Below are 19,559 nucleotides of genomic sequence, written 5' to 3'. Positions count from 1 at the left end.
AACTTCATTATGACCAAATTAAATGCGTTATTGTCAATATTTGTGCAAGAAATGTATCCGTAGCCCTGGGCGCCACACCCCCTAGCTACGCCACTATCCTACACGTCACACTATGCACACCCTTGGTCAGGGGCACCCAATCTACTTTCGCCCCCGGGCACCCTGGCCCAAAGTTACGCCACTGAAATCTACACCTGTTCAGTCACGGCAATTTGAATGTGGCACGGTCGTTTACCGCATCTAATTTGATACCGCATTTGCTACCAAAAGCTCTAACTTGACAAAAATTGATAAATGAAATTGTGTGCATTTTTTGCCAATCAAAATGATCACGCTGTTAGAATTCTATGCATGGCCAAGCTCACTTGCCCACGAAGAGCCATTGTCGATTATCAAAAGTGCCCGGTTTACTCAATTGGTAATAATGGTTTGTCATGATTGTTATAATGCTTTACTGATGAATACTAGGTGGTGATATCGATTTATATGACCTAGCTTTTGTTTCGGGCTATGCCATGTTCGCGCTCTACAATTCACCTTTTTGCAATTTTTACAAATGCACCAAATCTCATTGTACTGGTATCAATCTATTCCAATTTAGAGGTTTTGATAGCAAATGTGGTATCAAAATAGAGCTAGTAAGGAACTGCACACGACTGCTCTGCAATTTACCTCTACAACTCTGCGTGCTATTTTTTTACACTTTTACATGCACCAAATCTCATTATGGAATGCTGGTATCAATCTAATCAAATTTAGAGGTTTTAATTCATAATTGTTCATATTGCAGGTCACAATTTCTACAGCTTTAGATGATGAAAACAAACAGTATGGATGTTTATATCAAATGGTAAGAATATTCTGTTGTTTTATTGTTGTTCTTCAAACTAGATCGCCATCGCCGTTTCGTCCATGAAAACATTGAGGGCGCTATTTATTTACAAGTGCTGAAGAAGTTATAATGCCAGTAAAAAGAATTTTAAAATATAATAATAAAATAAATATCAACATTATTTTATAAATGACAACAATACAAAATATGTTTAAAGAAAATAATAATAAGATACAAACTAGGAAATATGAAAAGACAATTGAAATATTGTTACGTGGTCCAGTATTTCTTATCTTACATTGAGGCACAGCATTAAAACAAGTTCGTTTCAAGTTTTGAGTTGTATTACCAGCAGTTTTGATACGAGAAGCAGAAACGTGTATAACAATCATAGCACAATTCCAGTGTGCTATGATTACAATTCACCACACTTTGCACCATCTAAACGAAAAGGTTAAATCTAGCTGTGGTAATAAGAAAAATATGAGCTTTGTTATGTATGATTACAAATGTCATTTTTGAAGAAGAAAAAAAATGAGAAACGAGGCTTTCTTTCGGGTTACACATCTTTAATATATGTTTTCATTTTGTATTTTTTCCCACAGTACTTTGTCTTATGCAGTTTATGCAACATGTTAGTGTGTGGTGTATTTATACGGCTAAGTCACATAATCAAAGGTGGTATGCTTATATTTATGGCATCGGTTACGTCTATTGTTGCGCAGGTTTCAATGGATAAAATATGTCATAGGTAAGACACGTGGTTGTTTACGTATAATTCAAGTTTGGTAATGATTAAGGTGCGTTATCGCTGATGTCAATAACGTAATAACCTAATAACGTCAGGTTTAACACTCGTACAAGGACGGTTTGTTGGCATGCTTGCGGTGCAACTACGTGAAAGCACTGATGTCACTACCAAACTCCAGGTCCAATGTAGTATAGTGTGTGGGGTGTGTGGGGGTCTTTTGTATGGACCGCAGCTGTATAATATCAGCTGCGGTCCATACAAAAGGGTTACATGTCAATAGTCCGAAGGGTCATTAGTCCGACAACCTAATTACTTCATTAAAAACAGTAAGGCTTGCGCTAACGTTAAACTTCCCCTAACCTATAACCAAAGCCCTAATCTTATCCCTAAACAAAATCCTATCCTAACACTAACCCAAAAGCTAACCAAAACTCTATTCCTAACACTTCACCAAACCCTAACCTAGCCAATACTAACCCTAACCATAATCCAAACCTAGAATGACATAAACCCTAACTCTAACCATTTCCGAACTAACGCCCTTTCGGACTAATGGGCTGTTTCCATCTAGAGTTTTCTGGGTTCACATCTGTATGACCTGGTGTGTATGTTTATTGTGCACAATCATTATATTGACAAGGGTTTTTGATAAGTTTTTATGATATCCAAATGCAGGAAAGTGCACATTGATGTCGCATCCCAGCAAACACAAAAACGTTTTAAAAACGTTTTTAATAAGTTATATTTTGGCTTTTGGTTTACATAAAAACGTTTTAAAAACATTAAAATGTCGGGTTATATAAAGGTCATGAAAAACGTTTTAAAACGTTTTGTATGAAAACATACCACAACAATATTTTTAAAATGTTTTCAAAAATGTTATTGTAAACTATTCTTGCAAACATTTTTTGCCAAATATTTTGTCAACACTTAAATAACATTATGTTAAAATATTTGCACTCAGCAAACACAGAAATGTTCTTAAAACGTTTTTTTTTAAAAACGTTTTAATAACATTTAAATGTTGGGTTATATAAATTAAAGGTCATGAAAATGTTTTTAAAACGTTATTGCAAATATTTTGGGCAAACATTTTTCGCAAAATATTTTTTCAACCCCAAAATAACTTTTTGTTTAGAATGTTTTGTATCAAGTTTTTAAAAATGTTTTTGAAATGTTATTAAAACGTTTTATACCCTTTATATAACCCGACATTTAAACGTTTTCTCTAAAACATTTTTTGTTTTGCTGAGCAGTAGATTATCAAAAAATGATTTTTAATGTTATGAAAACGTTTTATACCCTTAATATACCCTTTATATAACCCGACATTTAAACGTTTTCTGACAACCTTTTATAACATTTTGCGAATGATGTCGAAAACGTTTTGTGTTTGCTGGGATATTGGTTCATTGTGTATAGATTCTTTAAAAATACTTTACAAATCGATACTTTTATGATATTTTCATGTATTAATACATCGCTTGATCATGGCGTATTTGTATTTGGTGGTAGGGTGTGTGCATTATGTTGCATGTGTGAAAAGTGGGTGGGTGTAAATTAGATACTGAAATATAAACGCAGTATTTTATTACTACATTAAAAACTTAAACTTTAAACTTAATTTTTTTTTTTTCAAACTAGTTACCAAAACCAAACTATCAATGACACAACGACGACTGTAGTAGAAGATTCACTCACGTCAAGTAGTATATTACTCATTGAGTTCATGTTCGTCGTTCTCGTCCTGACACTCGGAAGAAGTCTAGAAATGACGGCAAGACTCGACTTCCTCTGGAAAATTCAGGTAATGGACACCCTCGTTATGTTGTTATTAAACTATAATATAAGACAGAGATAAAAACACTAGTTTGCTTCTGACGTCACTGTCAATCATCATTCCCTATGATCCTTGATTGGTTAATAGCGCATAAAGGGAAGACCGATTTATCTGGTGCCGATCGGAGAAAAGGAATAGCAGAAGATGGCGAAAAAATACGCATTTTTACAAGGCAAAGGGCAACTTTTCTAGGTATTGTTGACATGGTGCCTTCGGGAAAGAAAAGTTCTACTATAAAGACCTAACTTTTGAGATGGTTTGTATGTTTGAAAGTGCAAAATTAACATAAAGGCGCCGGTTATACCGCGGCGTTCAGCAACTCATCATCACGACACTGGTAAACAACCGTGCTAGAGTTTGATTGACATATGACATAAGACGCAATCTGGTCTTTTTGCAAGCACATCAAAACGTTCCCCTGCTACATTTAGTGGCTGTAATTTTAAGCACATTGTTATAACGATGGGTATGTTTTACCCGATTTTGTTTCACTGAACTATGAACATAGTTATATTAAAGCATTAACATTAATAAGGTAGTGCGGAGACTATTTTTAGCCGATGATACTAAACTTGGGCAGAGAGTCTGGTCGGGATCAAGGCGAGAATTATATCAGATCAGGTTAAAAATTATAAAGCCTATTTGTGACGTGAGGCACTTTTGGGCGGGTTATCAATTTTAAGTGTTTTACATATCTTAAATAAAGAGATATTTTGGTCCACAACGCCGTTTTGCCCAATGAATCGGACATTCCCAAGCGAAAATATTGAGTTCGTAAGTTATGGTATTATAAAATTTGAAATTGAGATATCGGCCTTTAAAAATATCATTGACAATGTTGAGTGTAGGAATTACCTTGAAAAATATCTCAAAACATACAAGATGTCAGTTATATTCCGATCTGAAACTATCAGACAATATTTTAAACATTAATAACATCACAAATTCACAACAACCCTAAATTGTGAAAAAATCTCCCCAGGGCAAATTTTTGGCTATGTTTCCATTCCCAGCAAACACAAAACGTTTTCGACATCATTCGCAAAAGGTTATAAAAGGTTGTCAGAAAACGTTTAAATGTCAGGTTATATAAAGGGTACATTAATGGTATAAAACGTTTTCATAACATTAAATAACATTTGTTGGTAATTTACTGCACAGCAAACACAAATGTTTTACAGAAAACATTTTAAAATGTCGGGTTATATAAAGGGTATAAAAACAAATATTTACAATAACGTTTTTAAAATGTTTTCACGACCTTTATATAACCCGACATTTAAATGTTATTAAAACGTTTTATAAAAAACATTTTAAGAACATTTCTGTGTTTGCTGGGTGCAAATATTTTAACATAATGTTATTTCAGTGTTGACAAAATATTTGGCTAAAAATGTTTGCAGCAAAAATAGTTTACAATGACATTTCGAAAACATTTTAAAAATATTGTTGTAGTGTGTTTTCATACAAAACGTTTTAAAACGATTTCATGACCTTTATATAACCCGACATTTTAATGTTATTAAAACGTTTAACCTAAATCAAAACCCAAAATATAACTTATTTGAAACGTTTTAAAAACGTTTTTGTGTTTGCTGGGTTTACGATTCTGCCCAAAAGTGTCTGGACGTCACATTTTACCAAAATATTATTTTTTGTATTCCAAAGGTGAAGACTGAATTGGATGAGATGGAAGACTTACGCGAACAGAGTACAACTTTGTTGAAGAATATCCTTCCGCATCACGTGGCCATACATTATCTTGAAAACAACTTCCACAGAGGGGTAAGTAACTGAACCCTGAGAGTTATCCATTCCATGGATGAAATGAGAACTGTCGATCATATGTAAACAGGGCCACAGTTGTACTACTATAGTTGGTATGCCTTTCTCGAGGCAGTAATATAACATTACATTTTGAGATTTTCACACAAAGTACTCATGTTTGAAGGAATCTGGTATGGTAGTTGGATTCCATTTCCTTTCTGAAACTGTATACTTGTATATACTTATCATCATTAAGTTAAGAGATAAACAATATCTAAATTACTGCCTCGAGGAAGGAATACTGACTTTATTGTTAAGTCCCGCACAATAAGTAAACAGAAATTTCAACCTGTGGTCGGATGCATAAATATTCATTTGTTATACTCCTTAAGCATCTGTGTAACGCTTTAAACAAAATTATTGCACAGTTAACTTGCTAAACTTATATGGCAAAAATGGGTGTATACTTGAAAGAATGCACACAATATGTGACCTGCTACCACGAAATGAGCGTAAAGTTGGTAGTTTCGAGACGCCCTGGCAGTTGAGTTGATGTTCCTTGCTTGCCGCGCACCTGTACATGCCAGTAGTACGTCTTCCCTGAATGGCCAATTATGTCCCCATTTGCCAAGTACACACGGACATACTATTGGCTTGAACAGGTGCGTGTGAAACAAAGAACAAAACCAACCGCTAGGATGTCTCGAAACTACCAAGTTGCGACTTCACGCTCATTTTATGGTAGCAGGTCACATTTGAGTTATCTTCACATACTTGCGTGAACTGCTTACAACAATAGTGATATTCACATACTTGCATTGATTGCACCCGCAAACAGTTATATTCACAAACAAAAAAGCAGTTGTTCAAATTCTTAATGACTTTATCTAATTAGAGCCTGAATTGTTGTTGTCCCCAACAGAACCAGGACCTGTATTCTCGCTACCACGAGAATGTTGGCGTGATGTTCGCATCAATACCGAATTACGCCAACTTTTATACTCAATCAAAAATGAACAAAGAAGGAATTGAATGTTTGAGGCTACTCAATGAAATCATTGCAGACTTTGATGAGGTAGGTACATTAAACAACCACAAAAGACCTGCATTTTGTTGGTATGTTTGCATCTAAAGTAGCGAACTGACCCACGGAAACTGGGATGTGGGCTTTGATTTCAGTTTGGGCCTATAGCACTATCGGTAAACGGTATAGCCTAGTCATTGACAGAAAATGATACATTTAGAATAGATTCGAGTCTGGCAATCTTCCCTAAAGCAATTATCAGATTACCAATTCCAATGGTTACAGCAATGAATTGAATTATTAGCTTCTCTTGAACGCAATTCTTTTCAAGCTTATTCGTATGAGAATACCACTCGGCCGCCTCACACGTATTGACCATGGTTGAAAATGAAATAAAACTCGAAGAAACATCTCACTAAAATTTAACAATTCCGATCAGTTTTATGTTTTCGGCCGATTTTGCTTAGTCGATAGGTGGCGCAACGAATTATGAATTTCCATTGTAGTCGATGAAAGTATTTGAGATGAGCCGTGCAGTTTTTGGGTAATACGATCGGCGAGCGTAGTACACGCATTGTAGGCGCTGGAATAAAATCGCAATTTTCTTCGTTATACCTCATTTGTTTGGCTCGAAATTAGAAGGGGATAATGTGACCAGTGAAAACAAACATTTAAATAGGAATCTATTCTTTATGCAAAGAACGTCAGGTCAAATACGCGTTCAAATCGTCAGAAATTGATTGGTTGAATATATTTTCAAAGTGTTTTGTTCTCACGAGGAGGAAGTTGAGGACAAAGCACAAGTTTGAGTGGGCAAATGCCCCTATGCTTCCCGTGACGCCGCCATTGTGAAAGTGATATACAATCATGATAATGTTCTGATATAACATACAATTTTATTTTATTACCAAACAATTTAATTTTTTCAGCTTCTAGTGCAGGAGAGATTTGGTAGCGTGGAGAAGATTAAAACCATCGGTAGTTCCTATATGGCCGCGTCTGGGTTGTCGAGTAACGAGGTAATAATGGGTATATAGGGCAATTTTACGAAAGGTCGATCATTAGTTCAACTCTGCCTCCAGAAGACATGATGCGTGCATAAGGCCTCGTATCCATAGGCTGTTCCCTTGTGGCTTGTGCCCTTGTTCCGTGTTTACTTTTTCCCATGTGACCTGCCACACAGACAACGAACCGTAGCGGCCACTAAGCAAAACAAAGGTTCGTTGTCTGTGTGGTAGGTCACATGGGAAAAAGTAAACACGTAACAAGGGCACAAGCCACAAGGGAACAGCCTATGGATACGAGGCCTAAAGCACAAATGAAATCCCCAGTTGAAGTGATATTGATTGGCTCATTTGTTCCACGACCTTTCGTGAAATCGCCATATTTGTTGGTGCGTTTGTGATCATGTAAAAGGACGAGACTCCATTTTACTCTAATTTTGGGATGATTAAAACTCAATCTTGAAATAGTTGTACCTAAGACAAATCACGTTATAATGGTTCCAACTCGGAATTTTATATCTTTCAATGTACGACCAACTGGTTAAATTTCCGACAGTACCTTAAAGTTGGGTGGCTCAATTGACAACCTCGATTAATTAGGGAAAATTTTCAAATGAATACAAGTTCATATTTGTCTCATAACTCCAGTAAAATCAATGTTATTTATTTATTTATTTATTTTTTATTTATTTATTTATTTATTTATTTATTTATTTATTTATTTATTTATTTATTTATTTATTTATTTATTTATTTATTTATTTATTTATTTATTTATTTATTTATTTATTTATTTATTTATTTATCTTTCCTAAAGGATCCGGATGAGTGTGACCATCTTTGTGCGTTAGCAGATTTTAGCCTTGCTATGGTAGAAACATTGACCAATATCAACCTTCACTCATTTAACAATTTTCAACTAAGAATAGGTAAGTCTAAATGTAAAACATTTGTACCAAAATCATTTGCAAATCGATGCGCATACCCATGTGTGTAATTTTGACTGATAGAAAGTGCCAATACAATCAACTTTTTGCGAATATACGTGGGAATAAGTTGAGGACCTGTTTGAGCGCGCAGTAACAAAAAACTTAAGCACTCCACAGACTCCGAGTATTGTACGTACAATATTGTATGCAACATATCTACGTTATTTAATCTATTGCCATTCTATTTCCAGTAATGTTTAAGTTCTAACGAATGTTTGAAGACGAAAAATCGATAATATGTTACATATAATATCTAGTAGAAATATATTATCGATTTTACGTCATCAAACATTCGTTAGAACTTAAACATTACTGGAAATAGAATGGCAATAGATTAAACAACGTAGATATGTTGCATACAATATTTTACGTACAATAAAAAGTCTGAATACTGCTTTAATGTCCCTCGCCCATTACGAGCTGATCATGGTCATAGTAGAGTATGCGATTCGACTATCTCAGTTCCTGGACCGTGATGCTCTATTTCGTTATATATTTAAAGGTATCCACCACATGATAAAACTTCGACCGGGCTGTACCCAGCATTTTCGTCTTGCTTTTCGTCTTGCGGCGCTTATACGCGATAAGTAGGCCTATATTTGATATTATTTGAATGTGAGCACAGGCTTGTTGAAAAAAACTGTAAGTTGGACATTAATCCAATATTCTGTCTATTTTATGCAACGTAGGGCATATAAATATTATTTGCTATTAGGGAACAACCCAAAAGTTCGATGAAGCCCTATAAACGAAAGTCCTTTCGTTATGGAGGGAGGGGTCAAAAAGTCCGATTATGCGCTTACTGCCCATAGCGCCACCTGTAAAGAAAGTAAACATACTTATGAGACTATTTTTGTCAGTGTAATTACTAGTCCTTATGTACATTATGGTCCAAAAATGGTCTCATAAGTATGTTTACTTTCTTTACAGGTGGCGCTAGATGTAGGCGCATAACCATTTCATGATAAGATCCTCCACTTTCTTGAATTTCTTCACTGTGGCCGCATCATCCGAAAGTGATGGACGTCCACTTCTTGCCTCATCTGTGAGGGACATGTGGCCCGTTTGGAAATTCCTTTTTCAAAAAGCAACAGTGCCATATGATGGGCAATCATCACCGTAGATAGCTTTCATTTCATCATAGATTTTCTGAGCATTGTAGGCCTAACCCTTCAAATGCAGGAACTTAATCACGCTGCGTGCCTCAATTTTCACAATTTTACAGGTTATGCGCCTACTGCCCATCTAGCGCCACCTGTAAAAAAAAGTAAACATACTTATGAGACCATTTTTAGACCATAATGTACAGAAGGACCAGTAATTACACTGACAAAATTTTTATCGATATAGCTCCTTCGCTTCTGGGTGATGTCAAAAACTTTTGGATACCCCCTCGTATGTCAATAATATTTTGAACGTGTGCCTTATTTAAAAGCAATAATCATTGTCATTAAATACACTCGAAACAAACAATGGGCTATTCCAGAAAATAGATCTATAGAGAAGTTCGGATTTCCGGACTTTTTGTCCAGTCGTGACTGTTGGAAATCCAGACTTTTGTAAAGGCGAAAAAAAAACAGCAGAAAAATAGTTCAAAATCAGAATTCCTCAATTTGAGAGCTCATTTTGGACATTTTCGTGATATTTCCCTAATTTAATTGGATTTCCAGGCTTTTTCATGTGATCTTTGCAACTAGAATTCCAGTCTTTTTTAGTAAGCAGACCTGGAATTCCAGACATTACTCTTCTATAGGGGGTATGCACTTATTTTCTGGAATAGCCCAATTAACCACTCTCATGTTATTTCAATAGGCATCAACCATGGCCCGTTGGTTGCAGGTGTAATCGGTGCATCCAAACCACACTATGACATATGGGGCAACACAGTCAACCTAGGCAGTCGTATGGACAGCGCAGGGGAACTAGGGAAGATCCAAGTCATGCAAAAAACACGTGACGTTTTAGCACAACGAGGATTCAAGTTTGAATGCCGCGGTGAGATCAAGGTCAAAGGTCTCCGCAAACCTGTGAAGACGTACTTTTTGAAACGTCGAGAGAAACCAGCAGAAGGACTTGCTGGTTCCTTTAGGAGGCGACACAGTGGGCAGCATTCGTTGGCTACCATTGTCTGTGGTTTGGTAAGAAGTAGGAAGAGTGGTAGAACAATAAGAAGAAGATCCTCCTTAACAGGTGTGGATGTGGAAAAGGAAACAGCAGGAAAGGTTTACAGGAAATGCATTAGTATGATGGAAGGTGGCAAGAGGCCCGGGTCACCAGTTGACTTATCTAAGGAAGTCACTGCCATCACAGCAGTCGATGAAAATCAATAAAAATTGTGAGTGGACACCACGAATCAGCCGTAATGTCGGCCCCCGGTCAATTTTGTTTTATTTCGTGTTTAGAAAATATATATCATAAGCTTTACAATGGTATATCATTTGACTTCAAACGATATCCAGAAGCGGGGTTATGGTTTGTTGAACTCTGTTCCTTCAACAACCTTCTTTCGGTTCTACATGTATCTCTTTTTCCACATTTCTAGTAATAAATACCAAACAGTCATAATTGGTGATCATTTCAAATCATCCCCACGTCAACAAGATTCAGGAATGTCCTCTCATTGGTAATTGTTGGTTATACATACCTAGACAAAATACAATGATTTGTTACCCACTACTTGAACAGGATTTAGCCAAAGCAAACAAAGACAAGCACTATTTAAGGATTCTATAGAAATAGGTAGAAGCTTATTATCCTCTTCAAGAATAGGATTATTGATTGGTTTGAACAGTGTTTGATGCTATACTTGTCGCACCGAATTGAGATACCTATGAATACGACCTTCACGCACATTTTACACTCAGAATACAATTTGCCGAGTTTACGGCTCATTCATAGTGTCCAGTGACATTTGAGGAAACGGAGAAAAGAACTCACTTAGTTGAATATGGTCTCAGATTAGTTTTTAGATATTTCTTTGTTTCGACATTGATGTGTCGATGACAGGATGATGATTTATTTATTTTTATATAAATATAGATAAAATAGTTCTATAAACAATGATATGAATGATATGCGGTATGTGACCATAATAGTGGCATATATCTTAAAAGTTAGGAGTGTATTACCCAGCAAACACAAAAACGTTTTAAAAACGTTATAAATAAGTTATATTTTGGCTTTTGGTTTAGGTAAAAACATTTTAATAACATTAAAATGTCGGGTTATATAAAGGTCATGAAAACGTTTTAAAACGTTTTATATGAAAACACACTACAACAATATTTTTTAAATGTTTTTAAAAATGTTATTGTAAACTATTTTCGCAAACGTTTTTTGCCAAATATTTTGTCAACACTTAAGGGATCCAAAATGAGTGTTTATTGCGTTTCGACAGTATTTTTTGTGGGACATGAGAGCACCTCAGACCTATCGAATTGCATTCTGAATACGAAGCATGTCTTTCTGATATCAAATAATTTTCATTTTTTTAAATCACAATATAATACAAATTTTATGACAAATTATAAAAATTGATATTTTTCAAATTTTTGATATATAACAGTCCTCGAAGTAAATTATATAAATCTAATGATATATTCTTAAAGTGTATGTAGCAGGGAGGAAAAGCCGACGGTCAATTGAAAATTTTGACCTTTCATATTGAAGATATGGATTTTTTCCCAAAAAGACCTAATTTTTTTTTGGTGTTTGGGGAAAAAATCCATATCTTCAATACGAAAGGTCAAAATTTTCAATTGATCGTCGGCTTTTCATCCCACTTACATACACTTTAAGTATAAATCATCAGATTTATAAAGTTTACTTCAAGTACTGTTAAATATCAAAAATATCAATTTTTAATGATTTGCCATAAAATGTGTATCAAAATGCGAATTTCAAAAATCAAAATTATTTGATATCAGAATGACATTCTTCGTATTCAGAATGCAATTCGATATGTCTGATGTGCTCTAATGTCCCACAATAAATACTGTCCAAACGTTCATACCCCAGCCCTTAAATAACATTATGTTAAAATATTTGCACTCAGCAAACACAGAAATGTTCTTAATATGTTTTATTCAAAACGTTTTAATAACATTTAAATGTCGGGTTATATAAAGGTCATGAAAACGTTTTTGGGCAAACATTTTTCGCAAAATATTTTTTCAACCCCAAAATTCAACAAGATTCAGGAATGTCCTCTCATTGGTAATTGTTGGTTATACATACCTAGACAAAATACAATGCTTTGTTACCCACTACTTGAACAGGATTTAGCCAAAGCAAACAAAGACAAGCACTATTTAAGGATTCTATAGAAATAGGTAGAAGCTTATTATCCTCTTCAAGAATAGGATTATTGATTGGTTTGAACAGTGTTTGATGCTATACTTGTCGCACCGAATTGAGATACCTATGAATACGACCTTCACGCACATTTTACACTCAGAATACAATTTGCCGAGTTTACGGCTCATTCATAGTGTCCAGTCACATTTGAGGAAACGGAGAAAAGAACTCACTTAGTTGAATATGGTCTCAGATTAGTTTTTAGATATTTCTTTGTTTCGACATTGATGTGTCGATGACAGGATGATGATTTATTTATTTTTATATAAATATAGATAAAATAGTTCTATAAACAATGATATGAATGATATGCGGTATGTGACCATAATAGTGGCATATATCTTAAAAGTTAGGAGTGTATTACCCAGCAAACACAAAAACGTTTTAAAAACGTTATAAATAAGTTATATTTTGGCTTTTGGTTTAGGTAAAAACATTTTAATAACATTAAAATGTCGGGTTATATAAAGGTCATGAAAACGTTTTAAAACGTTTTATATGAAAACACACTACAACAATATTTTTAAATGTTTTTAAAAATGTTATTGTAAACTATTTTCGCAAACGTTTTTTGCCAAATATTTTGTCAACACTTAAATAACATTATGTTAAAATATTTGCACTCAGCAAACACAGAAATGTTCTTAATATGTTTTATTCAAAACGTTTTAATAACATTTAAATGTCGGGTTATATAAAGGTCATGAAAACGTTTTTGGGCAAACATTTTTCGCAAAATATTTTTTCAACCCCAAAATAACATTCTGTTTAGAATCTTATGTATCAAGTTTTCATAAATGTTTTTGGAATGTTATTAAAACGTTTTATACCCTTTATACAACCCGACATATAAACGTTTTCTGTAAAACATTTTGTATTTGTTGGGCAGTAGATTTTCAAAAAATGTTTTTAAATATTATGAAAACGTTTTATACCCTTGATATACCCTTTATATAACCCGACATTTAAACATTTTCTGACAACCTTTTATAACCTTTTGCGAATGATGTCGAAAACGTTTTGTGTTTGCTGGGTAATAATAAAGGGACCCTTGAAAGGAAACAATGTGGTATCAAAATAAAGATACTATAAATTGAAGAAATTTGTTGCAAAAGGCTTTACATCCACTTTTTGACTTTTTGAGAAAACCAGCTTTTGTAATTGTGCAAGTATTACTTGTTCGATGTGATTCATTTTGGTTTTGGATATAAGGCCTTTTGCAGCAAAATAAATTTACCCCTTTTCTGGAAACTACCTTTGCAATAAAATTTGATACAATTGATTTGCACTACTTTATGGAACTTGACTATAAAATGCTTTCAAAATCAAAAAGGCAAATTTTAAATATCTTATTTACTTTTTTAAATATGATTTTTTAATTAAATTCGGCAAAATGCCATTTTTGGCTACTTTTTGAGTATTTCCGAAGTTACAACTTTTGTTAATTAACTTTTTTGTCAAATATAGTGACCCAAAACAGATTCTTTTGGTTTTGATTGTTAAAAAACACTCAAAGCTACTAATATACATCAAAAAACTAAAACAAAGCTATTTTCCTGAAGTTTTATATTCATTTGAAGTTCAGACCCCAAAACGGTGGCACATACCACAGTACCTTCAACAATGGATACGCCCTCCCCTCCATTGGATATTATCGATATACATGATGATCGAATTGCATTGTAAACCAAATATGATAAATAAAAAGGCCCCTTCCTTGCCTCTTTTTGAAGTCGACTGGTATTTTGTTTTAATAAATAGTGGTTGTATTATTGCATCTGATATTTATAGATCGCGATCGGTGTTATCAAATTGTCCCAGCATAAATGTCAACACAATGCAAGTGTTTAACCACTATACGTCATCGAGAAAGCACCCAATTTTCTATTTTTATAAATGACGCGCGATGTAGTGTCGGAAGTGGTACGTTTTTGTCATTGCATTTTTATTTTTAAAATATATAAATAATGTTTTCTTAAAAGGGTCCCTTTATAACTATTATGTATTTTTTCGCACAAAAATGTAACGTTTGATGTGCTGAGCTAAAAATAGGGCCGAAATAAATAATGTCCAAGATGGTGGGAATATTAAAGGTTATACCAAGCTCAAAATTGCTCATATTTGGTTCACGATCACACCAAAATATTTCCTTGGCTTAAAAAAACTTTGCCAATTTTCCTATATTACAAAACGTCTTTGATGGTGTAAACTATTCTAAACTGATTTCAGAATAATACTTTAAGGCATTTTTCAGGTTTTACCCCTCTAAGTTTGGCCTTTGACCTTTCTGCTTATAACTCGAGAACTCTACGTCACAGATATGTCTAACTATATTCTTTTCTGAATCCTTTTTATCAGTGTCTTGTGGAATACTTTATGAACTTGACCTCTGTATTTAAACTTTGATGACATTTTCCCGCCATCTTAAAATGAAACTAATTTGCATATATGTTCAGAACATTAAAAGCTAGAAAAATGATGATTTTTCGGAAATATTAACAACCATCTTTCAACCATCCTGGAGCACTACACACCGACATCGCCTGGCTAATAATTACTTTCTCTGCAGAGATACTAAAATCAATACCCGGGATCGATACACGTGAACGTCCTATGCACGAGTTTTATATGAGACAAAAATCTTTGGATACCGGGGTAGAAAATGATGAATATCTCCCGTAAATGATTTCGTATAAAGAAACCAGATATGGTTCCTTGCACTTGAATATATATTTTGAACAGATATGATAGTCGTGAGCTTGCGTCTTGAGAAAGAAGCTTGCGTCTTGAGTCAAAAACTGACAATAATTCTGATTTATATGTGCCGAATTATATAGCACAGTGTATAGGCCAATCGTAGAGCTAGTATAAAAGCATATGACGTATGGCGCGCCATGGTCACTCACACACTAGCGAGGTCAGTCACCGGCCTAATCGGGGCTATTGTCAGTAGCCTTAGTCAGATGTCCTTCGGCCCATTATGCGACTCAAAACTATTAAACCGGTTGATACAAAATGGCCATGCGTGGCGGCGGATTCAACCTACCATGGCGATTTCTGCCATGAAGATATCGGGGCGATGACACTGTGCACTATGCAGTAATGTCGGAGGCAGTGACAACATGACCATTTAAATGTCATCATAATTTTGTACAAGTAAACGTGATCTGTGTAATTTAGATGACTTTTACTTACAAGTGGCATATTATTAGGATATTTAATAATATGTTTACATAATGTTCAAGGCGTGAGTGCCTCTGAATGTACAGATTTAGTGTTGTATGTGCAATAAAGACATTGAAATAAACATGATTATGATTTGATTTTGCCTTGAAATAAACGTTTTTAATAGTCTGTCGTACCTAAGTTTGAACTTTGTCGATTGCATGTATGTACTTATTCATTCATATTTTATTTTACTTCAAAAGCATTACATATAATAGCAAAAGACATTTAATTAAATCACGATAATTAATACAAATAATATACAAACAAGTTGTGGAGGAAAAGGCTGGAAAGTTAAAGAAGCCAGAAAGTTCCTCTCCCTAAAAATCATATTAATATATGCAAATATGTTTTCCTTGTTTGCATATTATCGCCCAAATTTTCTGCCAGATTCTTTTTATAACTATGTGATTCTCCAAGTCGGTTATTTCAACACACAAAACAAGTATGCGTTTAATGAGGAAATTAAGTTGAACATTTGGATATTAAATATATTATTAACAATAATTAATACAAATAATATTAAACAAGTTGTGGAGGAAAAGGCTGGAAAGCTAAAGAAGCCAGAAAGTTACTTTCCCTAAAAAATCATATTAATATATATGCAAATGGGTTTTCCTTGTTTGCATATTATCGCCCAAATTTTCTGCCAGATTCTTTTTATAACTGTCTGATTCTCCAAGTCGGTTATTTCAACACACAAAACAAGTATGCGTTTAATGAGGAAATTAAGTTGAACATTTGGAGATTAATTATATTATTAACAATAATTAATACAAATAATATTAAACAAGTTGGGGAGGAAAAGGCTTGAAAGCTAAAGAGGCCAGAAAGTTACTTTCCCTAAAAATCATATTAACACATACATGTATGGTTTCCGTTTTTGCGCGTAAACGCCCATATTTTCTGCCCTATTTTTTTCATAACTGACTGATTCTCCAAACCGGTTATTTCAACACACAAAATAAGTACATGCGTTAATGAGAAAATAAGTTTCGGGCTCCTTCCCCTGAACACCAATGAATGTGAATAGTTTTATATTATAACTTTATTCGTACCATCTTGTAACCACATAGCTAATCACAAAAGCCGTTAGAGAAATACACGGAATGCATTGGTTAACTGCACTCGCATTTTGTGCTTTGGTATCGCGTCTTGCAGGATTGATTCTTTTTACTTAACGGTGTGCATTGATATTGGTCAAAGTTTCCGACACTTTTAGTATTTTGTTTGTTATACAGATATCATAGAAATTCTTTGCTGTGTGTGAAATTAGTAAATGCAGATCCTTGTTGTTAGAATAATAATAATAAAATAAAATTGATAGGTCTGTTCGTTCATAATAGTGTTTATAGGTTAATGAACTTGTATTACTTGTTGCTCGAGAAATTAGACAAAATAATGCACTTGCGCTGATGTTGATGCGTCTAATGCACTCCTCCCTTCGGGGCTCGTGCATTAGACGCATCAACATCAGCGCAAGTGCATTATTTTGTCTAATTTCTCGAGCAACAAGTAATACAAGTTCATTAACCTATTTCATACACGAGATGAAAACAAACACGTGTTATTTGCTGTTTTTATAACAAAATTATCACTAAAAATATTGGAAAATAGAACCAAATATAAATCCATCAACCCGCCCGAAAAATGAATCAAGCCTACGAGACGCGAACTCGCGCGAAAACACTGCGAGTAGTACGCGGAGTGCAATTAGACACAATCAATGCATGGTTTGGATTTTTCTAACGCTTGCTCTGATTGGTTCTCGCTATCTAAGAGTGTATGAATGAGTTATAATTAATATAACCAAACTAATTCTATAGAATGTGTATTTTCTGACAGTTTCTCTTATTCGTATCTCAAAAAAAGTAAACCTGACAAATTGTTAATATCATTTTGAAATTAGGCGACAAGAAAAGAAAACCCTGGTATACGGGCCCGACCGACCCAGATTTTACAATAATTGGGACAGAAATGTTTCCTGTACAAATGAATGCCGACCCAAATTTCGAAAATATCAGGAACAATTTTTTGTTAGTATTTCCCCAAATTGCAAAATATTTATGTTGGTGTTTTTTGGGGTCATTAAAAAAAATGGTTGCTATGCGCGCGCTTGTGCAAAGGGGACAGTATTCCCGGATGCCCGACCGAGTGAATGAAATGAGCTCTCTTTTTTTCTTTCTTTTTTTTTTACTGTTGTTGCAAATAATAGCTAAAACATGTGGCTTTTAGATATGTAACAAATTTACAAATATCACCATATTTGTTGAGGACCTCTTTAATGGTAGACACACTATACAACCGTTATTTTGACCAAATTGCTCGTTTTGTAAAAAAACCCATTATTTTGTCCAATTGTCTTTTCTCTATATGACCCTTAATTTGGACTGGGTCCCCCGCAAATATCATAGATAAGCACCTTGAGCAGTGTATGTCAATAATATTTTGAAAGTGTACCTTATTTAAAAGCAATAATCATTGTCATTAAATACACTCGAAACAAGCAATGGGCTATTCCAGAAAATAGATCTATATAAGTTTGGATTTCCGGACTTTTTGTCCAGTCGTGACTGTTGGAAATCCAGACTTTTATAGTGTCCAAAGGCGAAAAAAACAGCAGAAAAATAGTTCAAAATCAGAAATCCTCAATTTGAGAGCTCATTTTGGACATTTTCGTGATATTTCCTTAATTTAATTGGATTTCCAGGCTTTTTCATGTGATCTTTGCAACTGGAATTCCAGTCTTTTTCAGCAAGCAGACCTGGAACTCCAGACATTTCTTTGATTGAAAGGTTACTCCTCTATAGGGGGTATGCACTTATTTTCTAGAATAGCCCAATAAACCACTCTCCTGTTATTTCAATAGGCATCAACCATGGCCCGTTGGTTGCAGGTGTAATAGGTGCATCCAAACCACACTATGACATATGGGGCAACACAGTCAACCTAGGCAGTCGTATGGACAGCGCAGGGGAACTAGGAAAGATTCAGGTCATGCAGAAGACACGTGACGTTTTAGCACAACGAGGATTCAAGTTTGAATGCCGCGGTGAGATCAAGGTCAAAGGTCTCCGCAAACCTGTGAAGACGTACTTTTTGAAACGTCGAGAGAAACCAGCAGAAGGGCTTGCTGGTTCCTTTAGGAGGCGCCACAGTGGCCAGCATTCGTTGGCTACCATTGTCTGTGGTTTGGTAAGAAGTAGGAAGAGTGGTAGAACAATAAGGAGAAGATCCTCCCTAACAGGTGTAGATGTGGAAAAGGAAACAGCAGGAAAGGTGTACAGAAAGTGCATTAGTATGATGGAAGGTGGCAAGAGGCCCGGGTCACCAGTTGACTTAAGTAAGGAAGTCACTGCCATTACAGCCGTCGATGAAAATCAATAAAAATTATTTGAGGGAACAGAAAAAAATTGTACTTAATTGAATATGGTGTCAGATTAGTTTTTTAGATATTTCTTTCTTTTGACATTGATGTGTTGATGACCTAATGATGATTTATTTATTTTTATAATATAGTTCGATAAACAATGTTATGCTGTATGTGACCATAATAGTGGTCTATCTCTTAAGAGTTGGGAGTGTATTAATTATGCAGAATGGTGTAAAGCATCTTTAAGGGACCTTTGAAAGGAAAGAACTTGATATCAAAATGAACATGATAAAGAAAAGAAAATATAGACTATTCTAAAACAATAAACAATTTTCCTTTTTACAAAGAAAGACAAAACACCCCATATCACGTTTTATCCGCCCTATTCATATCTTGAT

General features: G+C 34.6%; 1 protein-coding gene across 1 annotated transcript in view; it reads left to right on the top strand.

Moving 5' to 3' along the window:
• LOC140162636 (adenylate cyclase type 8-like) overlaps nt 1-19,301 on the top strand; it is a 177,496-nt gene extending 158,195 nt beyond the window's left edge. Inside the window, exons 14-21 of the mRNA XM_072185911.1 lie at nt 791-850; nt 1,438-1,583; nt 3,228-3,390; nt 5,092-5,208; nt 6,113-6,265; nt 7,144-7,233; nt 8,036-8,147; nt 18,658-19,301. Of these exons, the coding sequence (XP_072042012.1) occupies nt 791-850; nt 1,438-1,583; nt 3,228-3,390; nt 5,092-5,208; nt 6,113-6,265; nt 7,144-7,233; nt 8,036-8,147; nt 18,658-19,175 (1,359 nt within the window). The 3' untranslated portion in view covers nt 19,176-19,301. The remainder of the gene's footprint in view (nt 1-790; nt 851-1,437; nt 1,584-3,227; nt 3,391-5,091; nt 5,209-6,112; nt 6,266-7,143; nt 7,234-8,035; nt 8,148-18,657) is intronic.
• Nucleotides 19,302-19,559: the final 258 nt, after the last annotated feature.

The sequence above is a fragment of the Amphiura filiformis genome, chromosome 10 (assembly GCF_039555335.1).
Source record: "Amphiura filiformis chromosome 10, Afil_fr2py, whole genome shotgun sequence".
In the NCBI taxonomy this organism is placed as follows: domain Eukaryota; kingdom Metazoa; phylum Echinodermata; class Ophiuroidea; order Amphilepidida; family Amphiuridae; genus Amphiura; species Amphiura filiformis.
Note: the sequence above shows the minus strand (reverse complement) of the source record. Positions and strands in the feature narration are given on the sequence as shown.